At 41.1% G+C, this 13,431-nt stretch overlaps 1 protein-coding gene across 3 annotated transcripts in view; it reads right to left on the minus strand.

Moving 5' to 3' along the window:
* Positions 1–12,404: 12,404 nt before the first annotated feature.
* Positions 12,405–13,431, minus strand: part of ELAVL4 (ELAV like RNA binding protein 4) — an 88,452-nt gene continuing 87,425 nt past the window's right edge. For 2 of the 3 annotated variants that reach the window (XM_039245404.1, XM_039245403.1), the window contains exon 7: positions 12,405–12,832. In XM_039245404.1, coding sequence (XP_039101335.1) covers positions 12,463–12,832 — 370 coding nt within the window. In that variant the 3' untranslated portion in view covers positions 12,405–12,462. The remainder of the gene's footprint in view (positions 12,833–13,431) is intronic. The other variant, XM_039245405.1, reaches the window with a different exon arrangement.

The raw sequence follows: 13,431 nt of genomic DNA on the forward strand, positions 1-13,431 counted from the left end.
GGTGAGCAAAGATACTGAGTCCTTCCAGTCAGTGAGGTGGTAGGAATTGAGTCCCCAAGGAGCATCAGAGGTCAGAAATAGGTCAGTGCTGCTGGATGGGGAGCCCTTAGATGCATGGCAGACTGATGCAGGCAGCAATAAAGCAATGACGATATGGAGGCAGGTGGGGATGGAACTCCTAGAAGTGGGGATCGCAGGCGTTTGTAGAGGCATTGGACATCTGGGGTGGGTCTGAAGACCAACATGGGTCTCTTCAATGTGATCAGACTGGGAGATACAGGCAATGGCCAAGTGAAATAGGGTAATAATCAAACTTAAATCGGTGAGGCAAAGTTGTCTAACCTTTTACACGTAGTGTCATACATACAATAATATCTGTTTGTCCCAATAGGGTAGAGGGACAGGCTGTTTGGGGCCTAAGATAAATGGCTTGGGGGCTCTAACAGCCCAGGGCTTCATCCAGCTGCTCATAATGTCAAAGAAATAAAATGAGAATATCAATAAGAATGCGTTCACTGGATGGGAAACTCTGTTGTAAGGAATGTATTTTTTTTTTCTCATGTAATAAGAAGCACAGGGAAGACAATCCAGGGCAGCTGTAGTAGCTAAGAGATGCTACTGAGAACCGTGGTGCCTCATGTGTTTCAATTCTGCCATCCATGGTTATTGGCTATTGCCTTCATAGTTGCAACATGGCACCTGCAGCTCCAGACGTCACATCAGCCTTCCAGGGAGGAAGAAAGAAGAGGTGAGGACAATGGCACAGGGAAAATAGAATGTCAGCTGAGTATGGTCTCTTTTAAAGAGCTTTCCTGGAAGCCTACCAGGGACTTGTTACATCTCATCGAGCAGAGCTGTGTGATGTGGCCACCTCTAACTATAAGGAAAACTGAAAAATGTTTTGAAGCTAGGCATTTTGTGGCTCTAATAAAATCGAGGTTCTGTTAGAAATGAAAAAGAAAATTAATATAGGCAGTTTTGCACAGCTGGACCATAAACCATGAGGCCGGAAGAGGAGAGGATGAGGCTAGTTAAGCAGTCAGAACCTAGATAATGCAGGGCCTTAAACTCATGCTCAGACATCTGGACTGTCACCTGTTTGGGACTCCCCTCAGGGGATTTTACGCAGCTCATTCTGACTAAGGGGATGGGAGGCATACCGATGTTGAGGAAGCAAGGTCTCCTGTGAGGTTAGTGCCAGAATCCATGTACTTAGAAGATGTCCAGTTGTCTTTATGAGCAGGTGAGACTTAAACTAGGATAGCAGCCTTGAGGAGAGGGAGGAAGGGATGAATTTGAGAAATGTTCAGGAGATAAAATTCACAGGATTTGGTAATTGATTGGATGTTTGGGGGAAAGGGTAGAGTTTAAAAATATTCCTGGGTTTCCCATCATTGATTGGGATGTGGAACGCCACAGAAAGAACTTGCCTGGAATATATAATATGTTCAAAATCACACAAGAAATTGATGGTAGGACTGGGAATTGAACCAGGTCTCCTGAACCAGTGTTCCTTCCATTACTGCACTTGACACTGTAGCTTCTATCCTCTGGAGCCTGGAACCATGGTGCCCTCATGTATTTGGACACACTGATTCTTCTCCCCCTTTCTCCATCTACCAAGTCACGAGAGATCAGGGATGAAGTTAAAATAGTGGTGGCATCTGCTTCTGTTTGGTAAGGGTATGCTGACAGGGTGGGCAGAGGGGCACCATAAACACCACCCCAGCTCTCACTGACGTAATGGGATCAAGGAGTGCCTCGTCTGGGCATTTGCCTCCTCCACAATTATTCTTTCTCTAATCCCTGCTTCGTGTTTGGCTGGTACATTAATTTCCTATTGCTGCTGTAATAAATTATCACAAACTGACCTTAAAATAACACCAATTTATTCTCTTACAGTTCTGGAGGTCCTTACCTTTTTCAGCTTGTAGAAACCTCCTGCAATCCTTGGCTCATGGGCCCAACCTTTCCATTCTGTCATCTCATCTACTACTGACTGATCTCCCTGCTGCCTTCTTGCTGCCCTCGTGATCATATTGGGCCCACCTAGATAATTCAGGATAATCTCCCCTTCTCAGGATCCTTAACTTTTGCATACATTTGCAAAGTCACATTTATCACATAAGGTAACATATTTTCAGGGTCCAAGGATTAAGGCGTGAACATGTTGGGGTGTGTTATTCAGCCTACCACAGTTGAGCACCTTCACTGACATTCTTTTTATGTCCAATCTCGTGCTGACAAATAGGTCACAGCCCTTTTCCCTCGATGAGCTTACAGTTTAGGGGTGAAGGCAGAGATGTAAACAGCAAATTACTCTGCAGGCGGAGAGGGGGATGCACAGGGACTTTGGGAGCCCAGGGGAGTAGTGCATAATCTGATCTGGGAAGTCAAGGAGGGAGCTCCAGAAGAGGTAGCATCCATGCTGAATGTGTGAGACTTAGCCAGTTGAATAATGATGAGATGATGATGATAACATTTTTATTGCTATTGCTATTTGCCAGGTTGTGTTTTAGGCACTTAACACATATTAATTCATTTGATTCTTCCAATACCATATAAAGTGGGTACTTTATCATCCATATTTCATATCTGAGTAAACTGAGGCTGAGAGAGGATGATTCATTGACTGGAACATGGGTCTTTCCCACTACGTTTTATTTTTTTAATTTCTGAGAGAGAGAGAGAGAGAGAGAGAGAGAGAGAGAGAGAGACAGTGTGAACAGGGGAGGATCAGAGAGAGAGGGAGACACAGAATCCGAAGCAGGCTCCAGGCTCTGAGCTGCCAGCACAGAACCTGATGCGGGGCTCAAACCCACAAACCTTGAGATCATGACCTGAGCCGAAGCTGGATGCTTAACCGACTGAGCCACCCAGGTGCCTCCCCCTCCCACTACTCTTAAGGTAAAGCTCAAAGTCCTCTGTGGCTTGCAGGGGTTATCAGGTTCCTGCTACCACTCCTGGCCCAGCCCCAGCCCCACCTCCACCTCCACTGCTGAGTCACTGTGCTCCTTCCAGCTGAGCTTGCTCTCTACCTCTGGCTCTTTGTCCAGGATGGGGCATGCCCACCTCGTCCTTCAGACCTCAGCTCAAATGCCACAGTAGTAGGGCATTTCTTGTCCTCCAATGGGCAGCTCTCCGTGTTACTCCCAGAGCAGTCTGTACTTGACTTTAACAGCATTCATCCCCATCAGTATACAAACATCTCTTTTGTCCCCTCATTGTATCCTCAGTGCCATACAGTAGTGGTTAACAAATATTTGCTGAATCAATGAAAAACATAAGGGAAAATGAAAATCTGGCAGAAAGCAGGAGCAGGAGCATCAGAGGCCATCTAGTCTAACACCTTCCCTTAACTTCTGGGAAACTGAGGCCCAGTGAGGTACAGTGACTTGCCTGATACCACACAGTAAGTCAGGGGAGGGGCTGAGGATTCTGACTCCTGGTCCGGGTCACGTCCATGGTTCCCAGTGTGATGCACCTGACCTTGTCCCAGTGCCTGCCTGTCCAAGTCTGATTCATCCTTCAAGGTAAAGCTGATCCCTACACATGTGTAGGATGCCTTTCTTATTACACTTCAGTCTCACCCTTCCCTGCCAAAATTACACTCAACTGTTTTTTCCTCTGTGCTCCCCAAACAACCTCTAGCTTTGTTCTTGCTCTTCAGTGCTCTGCTTGTATTTGAGCTCTTCCAAGGCAGGCACTGCACCTGATTCCTCCATTCCCAAGGAGGCATGCACACAGCAGTACAAGTGTGTCAAGTGTGCTGTGAGACAGGAAAGGAGAGGGATATGGAATTGTCCAGGAATCCCTAACCCAGCCTGAGGGGTAGGAAAGGTTCTCAGCTGAGAGGCACTGAATTATGAACTGAACATGGAGGATTAGTCATGTGAATGACACGTGTTTGTGTGTGTGTTGAGTGAAATGGGGCCTGGTCGGGGGTGGGGCAGTGGTTCAGAAAGGGCATTCTAAGGCGAGGAATCCTAATGTTTGTAGGATGGGATAAGGAGCTAGTCACCTAGGGTGGGATTGGGCAACCGCAAGCCCCTTTTTCTCCCACGGATTCAAATGAGGAGATTGAACTGACTTCCAAAAGCTTTCCACAGCTAACTAAGCAGGCAATGACGAGGCTGACTGTGTGACAAGTGGGGGAGGGCTGCCCTTTACAAATAGTCTAATTGGATCTGTTTGTCATCTTGAGACAGAACGTATGAGTCTTTCTTGTGCCTACAGCAAAGACAAGTAGGGGTTAAGGATATCAGTATTCCTCTGCTATCCTCCCACTGCTGCCTACCTGTATTCCTTAGTACCTATCTCCATCCCCTCACCAATCCCTAGAAGGCCTGTCTCAGCTCCATCTTGCCCAGCCACTTCCCACTGTACTGCACGGGCTGTCCAAGCTGCCTGTCCTGCCCCAAGGCCCTGCTCAGGGCAACTCCCTCAAGCCATTCTTTGCTAGTGGGCCATGTTGTGTAGCACGTGACTTCAGCCCTGGCTTCAGGATCAGGTTGGTCTATGAGAAGGAGAATTAATGGTGCCAGTAACCTATGACCAACCAAGGCATTCAGGTCCCTCTCTCTGGAGTTTGAACTGTTTGTTTAGGGAGAATGGGACTGCTGATAAAGGGAGCATCACTGAAGAGTCCCAGGAAGGAGGTGCAATGGCAGAGTCACTGTAGTGGCCCGGCACCAGGGGAGGGACTGACAGGGTCTGTGGTTGCTGAGGGGCACTGAGAGCCCCTGATAGCATGTGGCTGGAGTTACAGTTGTATTTCTGTTCTTTTTTTTTTTTTAAATTTTTAAATGTTTTATTTATTTCTAGGAGAGAGAGAGAGACAGTGTGAACAGGGGAGGGTCAGAGAGAGAGGGAGTCACAGACTCTGAAACAGGCTCCAGGCTCTGAGCTGGCAGTCAGCACAGAGCCCGACGTGGGGCTCGAACCCACGAACCGCAAGATCATGACCTAAGCGAAAGTCGGACGCTTAACCGACTAAGCCACCCAGGCGCCCCTTTCCTTATAATTTTCTTAATAATATTTTCTTTTCTTAGGGGAGGGCACCTGGGTGGCTCAGTCAGTTAAGCACATGACTTTGGCTCCGGCCATGATCTCATGGTTTGTGAGTTTGAGCCCCCATGTTGTCAGCTGTGCTGACAGCTCAGAGCCTGGAGCCTTCTTCAATTCTGTGTCTTCCTCTCTTTTTTCCCTTCCCCCACTCTCATTCTGTCTTTCTCAAAAATAAACAATGAAAATTTAAAAAAAATTATTTTCTTTTCTCAAGCTTTCTTTATTGTAAGAATAGTGTATATAACACATGTAATATACAAAATATGTGTTAATCAACTGTGTGTTATCAGTAAAGCTTCTGGTCAACAGCAGGCTATTAGTTCTTAAGTTTTGGGGGAGTCGAAAGTGATATATGGAATTTTGACTATGTGGGGGTCAGTGGCCCTAGGCCCATTGTTTAACAGTCAACTGTACTCTCCATAGAGTCCCAGGATCTGTACATGTTTTATCTTTAATCTGTCCTTCTCTGTTCGGGACTCTCGGAGACATTAAACAATTTGCCCAGGGATCCAAACCTAGAACGTTCTTGCAATAGTGCTGTGCTTCTACCAGGCCATACTCTCTTTCCTCACTGGGTACCAAAATACTGTTTCACTCCCCGCAGATTTTCAAAATTTTTTGTTATTTTCCTTCCAGCACAGAAGCTACCTGGTATTGCTAAATAATTGTTTCATATGTCTTTTCTTTATAACAAAACTCTAAATTTCCTTTCTTGTTTCCTGTTATAACCCACGGCACAGTGCCATGCAGAAAATAGGTGGAAGAAAAAAAATGCTGAGTATGTTTGTTTATTGCTGTGTGCCTACCTCAGTGCCTGGCATGTGGCAGATGTCCAGAGCAGGCTGATTCTCCTACCACCAGCCTACCATACATCACAGGTGGGTGGGGGTGCACAAGTGTGGTATCACACTGAAAGGCCCTCAGTGTGGTTTAGTGGAAAGACATTGCCTTGGAGCCAGACAACATGGGTGTAAATTCCAATTCTGCGACATTCTGTAAAACCTTGGGCAAGATGCATAACATCTCTGAGCCTGTTTTGTCAGGTGTAAAATAAGGATTATACTATGCGCCTCCTACGAATGTTCTGAGGATTCGGAGGCAATGCAGATAGCAAAAGGAGCTCCCATTATGGTGATATTGCTCACATGAGGCCTTCCTCTCTGAGGGAGACTTGGAGCACCAGCTCCAAGGGCGGCTGAGTTGGCTTGTAAACATTTTTTACCCTATGGTCCTATCCTCAACCCCTTTCCACTCCATTGACTTTTGGTGGTTTAAATAGACTTGTCAAGGAAATTTTCATTTTTAAACACTGTTGCTCATCAGTATTTAAAAACCCTCATTTTTAGTTTTTCCTTGTCAATTTGCTTGTAAATCAACGTTATTGGATCTGTTTTTTTCATTAAAGAGTTGGGGGTTAGCCCCAGGCACAATGTATTAATGTTAATTCCCCTGTTCCTTACATAACAGGACTCATCTCCACCTTTAATTGAAGTAAGGACTATTTGGTAATTGTTTTGGTTCTGATTATGATAGAATTGGCTCATAGCCAGGGTGGTATAACTGGGGGCTTTGGGGTCAGGCAGAGATAACAAATCTCTTCCGAATCTCTTTTTGCTCTATGTAAAAGGAGGATGATACTCCTCACCAAGTTAGCAGAAGGGCCAAATGCTAAATGTATAGTGCCTGGCATATTGGAAACATAATAAATGCTACTGCTCTTTCTAGAAATAATCTCTTAAACCTTAAGGACTTTGGTGGAAACTGTTTAAAATAATTACATGGTATCCTGGAGGGGCATGTGAGTCTACTTTGCATTTGAACCACTAGTAGATTAAACTGGACTTGCATAGGGAAACCTTCCTGTAATTAACCTGGGGTTGGGTAATTTTAGGCCAGTTTTCATTTTGCTACAGAAACAAAAAAAAAAAAAAAAAAGGAGACTGAAGAAATGCTATTCCTTTAATTGAAGGAACACTTTTATGTTCTCAGGTCTATTTTAATCTTAAGTGCCGATTACGCATCATTCTCTCCTGTTAACAGACAGTTCTGTAAGTGATCTGCACAGAAAGAAATATGATTCTTACATAAATACTGTACCATGAGAAATTATCTTATTACTTAATATGCCAAAAAGCTAATAAGATAAAGGAATGGTACGAGTCATTTTTGGACAATATTAAAACTTGATTTTAGCTCATGGAAATAAAATGTAATTTCCTTTTATTATTCTCTTTTCCAGGTAGAACAAAGACAGTGACGGGTGTAGGGATATTATACAGCTGTGCTCCATGAGGGCTTCTTAAGGCTGTGGAATGGATCCAGGCAGGATGACCTCAAATTAAGATTTTAATGACTCTTCCATTTAGAAAACACTCTTGCCATTGATGCTGCCTTGTTAGGTATGATTTTTGAATTTGCAAGTGAAAGTAAAATATCCCATTTCCTATTCAGTTGTACAAATGCTTGCCTCTGTGTATTTGCATGTGTATGTCTGTTAAAGAACAAATGCTAAGTGCCTACAGAATGTAAGGGCAAAACAATTTGAACAACTGAGAGTTTCCTGAATCGCCTATGGTGAAAGGCAATCAAGTGCCAAATTTTGAGAAGGTTAAGGTAGTCAGACACAAATACTGATTGCACTGGGGCGCTATGAGACCTTGTGAGTTTTAAATGTTGTTCTTTAGGATTTAAAGGTTTCATTTATAAGTGAGCAAATAATGACTGATCTTGATGAAAGAAATTTAAACAGGACCCAAGTTGATAAACTCTTCCGGTTATAACTAATATTTGGTCTCTCTTTGATCTCTGCGATCAGATGTAAGTTGTTTTGATGCTGGTGGTGCTGCTGTAGGATGGTTACAGACACAAGCACATGTTTTTTGCACTCTTCCTATCAGTCTGAGAGAAATAACACTAAGTAAATGCCTTCAGCCTTCCCTGGCATGCAATTTTTCATCCAAGTAAAACATAACGTACCTAGGACCTAAAAGAAATGTAATAACCTCTGCTTTCTTGTGATTTGCTAAAACTTTCCCACAAACACCTACAAGAAAGTATATAACATTTGTCTGGAGATTTAAGGTAACAGGCTTACACTCAGAGCAAGATGAATTTTTTATTAGATGTTAGGCAGACAAGTTATGCTGATGCTGGGAAGTGTTACCAAGAGAGTGTATATAGAATGGCCTTCTATGGATATTTTAAAGATCTATTTAAACACCTACAGCTATTTGTGAAACTGTCAGGATAGGTCTGTTGGAGGCCGGGGAATGAACTATATGAACTGGTAAGATTCCACCATCTCCTGATACTCCCAAATAATGTATCTATTTGTTTAAAGTGCACTGAAATGACACTTTCAAAGATCAGGGGTAGTAATGGTTGGTAATAACTATCTTATGTTTAGCAGTAACCGTTTTCGACCCTATACACATGTTTGTGAAGATCTGTTATTCCTGGGGGCAGCTCTTAGTTTGTCCAGTTTTCTTCAGAAAAGAAACAGAGGGACTTGTCTTTAAATAAAACTAAAATAAGAACCCTCAAGTTCAACTATGTGAAGTTCAGGCTGACTTTGTTTTAATATTTAGCTTGGTTAATTAAATCCCATTCTTTGCCCTGAATTTAATTATCCCAACTACTGTGGTAATTTAATATAATAATAAAGGGGGGAGGTAATGAGAAATGGAAGAGAATCTATTTCTTCAACTGGCTCACTGGAGGTATTTCTTCTGCAAGTGTCAGTTTATGGATGGTGATGTTTTATGAGGTATTATGAATTTTCAATTAGTGAGAAAATGAAAACAAAAGACAGTAGATCATCAATGAATGACTGTATCGGGAAATCACTAAAAAGCTCATCTGTAAATTTAAGGGCATGTTTTAATATGACTTCATGATACCTTAGGCATTTTGGTCCCCCTTTAGGCTGAGCTTAAAATTCATGTTTTTTATACCCTGTATAAGTCCTTGTTTAGGGTTTCTAATCAAATTAAGAAAGTCAAATATGTGCTACTTCTAAGCAAAAATGAATGCTAAAATAAAAGGTAACCTTTCTTGTAGTACAACTGGTCTGTTTCCAAGCCGGCTCCAGTTCTGCAGCCTCAAGGCTGAAGTGCTGTGCGGTAGAATGAGTCCATTCTCAGCTGGAGACTTGCCAGCTGTTTCAAGTTACTTAATCCCATTGAGCCTCAGTCTTACCATCTGTGAAATGAGGACAGTGCTATCCACTTTTCCCAGATTGCTGGAGGACAAAGCGAGAGAATATAGAGAACACAACACAGCCTGACAATAGGTGCTCTCCAAACAGACTTCCTTTCTTCTGAACAAGTCACAAATATGCTTATTAATGAAAAACAGACACTAATGTCTCATAATGCCAAACATAATGCCAAATGTACCAGCTTGTTATCAATCAGGGCAGTGTTCCTCACTTTAAAGTACCAGTGATTCACCTGGGGATCTGGTTAAATATAGATTTGCATTCAGCCCAAGATTCTGCATTTTAATAAGCTCCCAGATGATGCAGATACTGCCGGCTGGAGCCCACACTTTTAGTTGTATGGAACTAGGGCAATGACTTTTGAATACCAAATTGACTTTGAGAGACTGGGCTAAGTTGCAAAATGCAATTTTACTCTACCATTTTTTTGGGTGTGTGTTTAATGATAAAATTACTGGGGAAATCTGAAGATGCTACAAAAAAAAGTTTGAATGAACACATTTAAAAATCTGGGAAGCTCAAATCCATTCTACACACTTTCATTTATTGTCTGGACAGATAAAGTACAAATAATTCAAACACAACAAGATTATGAAAAAAAAACATTTACAATACTTTCCCTCAGAAATCATCTAAACTAGCAAGATTAACATGAAGTCATTCATTTTAACTAAAGTATACAACTGCCTGGTCCTAAGATTTTTTTTCCTTTTTTTTTCCCCCAAGAGTGAACACATTATATAGAGAAGAGATTTTGGCACGCCTTTCCCACTAATGCTTAGCAAATGCATCAAAACTTTGCCAGCAAACTGCGTTCATTCATAGCAGGTGATGTAAAAAGTTTTCCCTGAATGTTGAACGAGTGTTCTCTGAACTGAAATCTGGTGTTGTTTTTTTTTTTTCAAAACCGAAAAGAGGAAAAAAAAACAGAAAAAAAATTTAAAGGAGGAGTCTATGATGCAGCCTTGGTTTTCGTTATCTGTCTACCACTACGACTACTACTACAAAGTTTGCCTCTTCGGTGTGAAAACAACAGTTCTGTCTACATGCACTTAGTGGGTTCAGCATGGGAAAAAACGCACAAAATAAGCACAAGTTATAAATAACCATAACGTTTTATTACCATTAAGACTAAACTTGTATTGAAAAGATTTTATATAACAAGACAAGAAAAGCAATAGCAAATTTAACTATCAACTAGATTATGCATAGCGAGTAACTGTTTCTATTACCCAGGGAAGAGCATGAACCCTTGTATTTTTTTGTTTTGTTTTTGTTTTAAATATATAACCGTACAAAGCACAAACATACTAAAATGATCAGTGCACTGGACGTGGGAGAATGCTCCCTCAGTCATTTTGTTCCCTTAGCTCTGTTTTTTTTCCCCAATCTGAATTACATTAAAATAAAGACCCAGTTGTTTTTATTTTTCTACTGTGCAGTAAGAAAAAATATTCACAACAAACATGACAATATATCAAACAATAGATCTACACAAGTTACCTTGATACCTCTTTAACTGTCACTTAAATATCATAAGAAAACATTTTAAGACATATACAAACAGAACTAGCCAAGTGTTACAACTTATAATAAATTAACCCAAAGAAAAAATAACTTTATATATATATATTTATATTGTATATACACATACACACACAACAGAATGACACAATAATATGCTTCTTCCCATAGTTTAAGTAAACAAATAAGTAGTCTAGCCAATCTAGCTATATTTGATCTCGGCCATAGGCATCATCACATCGGCGATTAAATAAATAAGTGTTTCAAGCAACATAAACAGTGTTTCAAATGTACCAACACAGCCCAATTCTACCAGCATGGGCTACAAAGTGAATTTGAAAATTCCTTAATGAATTTAAAGCAAATGTATCTTTTGTTTTCCTCTCCTAAACACATTACATTTAACTATGATACTAAGATATGTAAATAATTTCGTAGCACCTACTGCTCAAACTAAGGAAGTTTTAGATCAAAGGAAAATTAATCTTTTTAATTTTTGTTCTGCTGACATCCCATACTGATGACTTAAAGAAAAACTGTCTTTCAACTCATCTCCTTGCTTTTGGGTTTTGACTGTGGGGAACTGTGGTACCCTGGGTAGAACGAACACTCCTTTCCCCTAGTAATTAATAATTGTTTTTTTTTTTATTATTATTACATGCTATGAAAAGATATGAAGATCATCTGTTTATAGCCCATCCTTCAAAAAACAGTCTACGAATCCAGTTTAAAACACACATCTTGATCTCTAAAAAGTTACCAGTGCAGTATGAACGCGACAAAGTTGTCAATTTCCCCTAAATTAGCCAGTCAAAATATTTTTTTCTCAAATCCAGATTCTCTTGTAAAAATTCTTTATATTTTATAAAAATAGATTTTTCTTGAAACCCATTTTCAGCAAAGAGACCACCTCTTTGGCAACAATGTTAATGTTATTAAATTGTTAATGTCATCAGGTATCCCCCTTGCCCCCATCCCCTAACAGAAGACTGTTTTTAGTTCACATGATATAAAAGAAAAAAGGAAAAATAAAAAAATTTGCAAAATTTTTTTTCATTTTTGCAATTTTTATTATTCCTCTTTAATTTGTGTGGGGGTTTTTTACCAATCTGATTGGATCAACTTTTCGACAAAAAAGAAAAATCTTTTTTTTTCTTTCTTTGAATCCCATTACTTTGTAAAAATTGTTTTATTTTTATTATTTTTTTTTTGTTTTTTGTTTTTCTTCTTCAAATGAGCGAATGGTCATCTTAAAAAGACCCACCTTCAAGGAAGGTAGTAAAGTTAGCTGGCTGGGTTAAAATCCCTGCACATCGCTATCTATGTATATTATATTCAACAACGACAGCTATGAAAGAACATTCAATGCATCAAAGGTATTTTTTTGTTTTTTTTTCTTTTTTTCTAAGCATTATAAAATCCTTTCCTGGTACACCTCAGGATAATCCAATGTTTTAATACTTAGGCAACACTGGCTTATAAAGTCCATGGTTGAATATAAGCCTCGAAAAGTTTGTTTCTCTCTCTTTTGTGTGTGTGTGTGTGTGTGTGTGTGTGTGTGTGTGTATGTGTGTGTGTGTGTGTGTGTGTGCGCGCACGTGTTTTGTTCGTATATATTTATATATATATTTTAATAAGTAAGGATGGGAAATTCAGGACTTGTGGGCTTTGTTGGTTTTAAAGGAAACTTGCAACACTCGGTCTCCTAGGCGGTACCCGTTGAGGCTGGCAATGGCCATGGCCGCCTCGTCATAGTTGGTCATGGTGACAAAGCCAAATCCCTTGCACTTGTTGGTGTTGAAGTCGCGGATGACCTTGACGTTGTTCACTGCGCCGAAGGGGCCGAAGAGCTGCCAGAGGACACTCTCGTCGGAGTCAGGGGATAGGTTGTAGACAAAGATGCACCAGCCTGTTCCTGTGTGACCAGGGATGTTCATTCCCACAAGGCTTGTCATCCCATCAATGGTGATTGGGGAGAACCTGGGGGGACAGGCAGAAGGGGGGACTGGTCCAGACATCAGTCTGACCATGGATAACACACAGATGCACAGACACAGACATGGGGCAGAGGGCTGAGTGAGTGTTTGCAGGAGTCTTCAAGGTTCAAAAACCAAAATGCAACAACCAATGTCTGTGGTATTTCTTCTGAATGGAATGGCTAAACTGGCTAAGGGACATAAATGCCAAGAGAAAGGCTAGGTCAACTCCTAGAGCAAGACTCTACCATAGTATTTGGTCATAGGATATCCCACCCGGACCCTCATCCTCCCTCCCACAATAGACAGTGAGCTCTTGGGGGAGGGACTCTACTTCATTCATTCTGTCGCTCTACTTATTTGTTCACTGAGGCACATGTAGGCCTATCACAGACAAAGGGACACATAGAAAATAATAAGTACTTTTTAACTGCATAAGTGAATAACACTGGTGGAATCAATGCTTGGGAATTTTTTTTTTTTTAATTTTTAAGGCAGATTAGGGGATGGCCTGAGGCGTTCTCAAGTCTACCATCTTTGCAGTCCCCTGACTTATGCTTGTCAAAGATCTCTTGATATTTTGAGGACAGAGATCTGTGAGAAAGGACAGGCATGCCTTGTTATTAATCACATGGGTGGCTCATG

Source organism: Hyaena hyaena, unplaced genomic scaffold, assembly GCF_003009895.1.
Source record: "Hyaena hyaena isolate Hyena2069 unplaced genomic scaffold, ASM300989v1 scaffold_257, whole genome shotgun sequence".
Taxonomy (NCBI): Eukaryota; Metazoa; Chordata; class Mammalia; order Carnivora; family Hyaenidae; genus Hyaena; species Hyaena hyaena.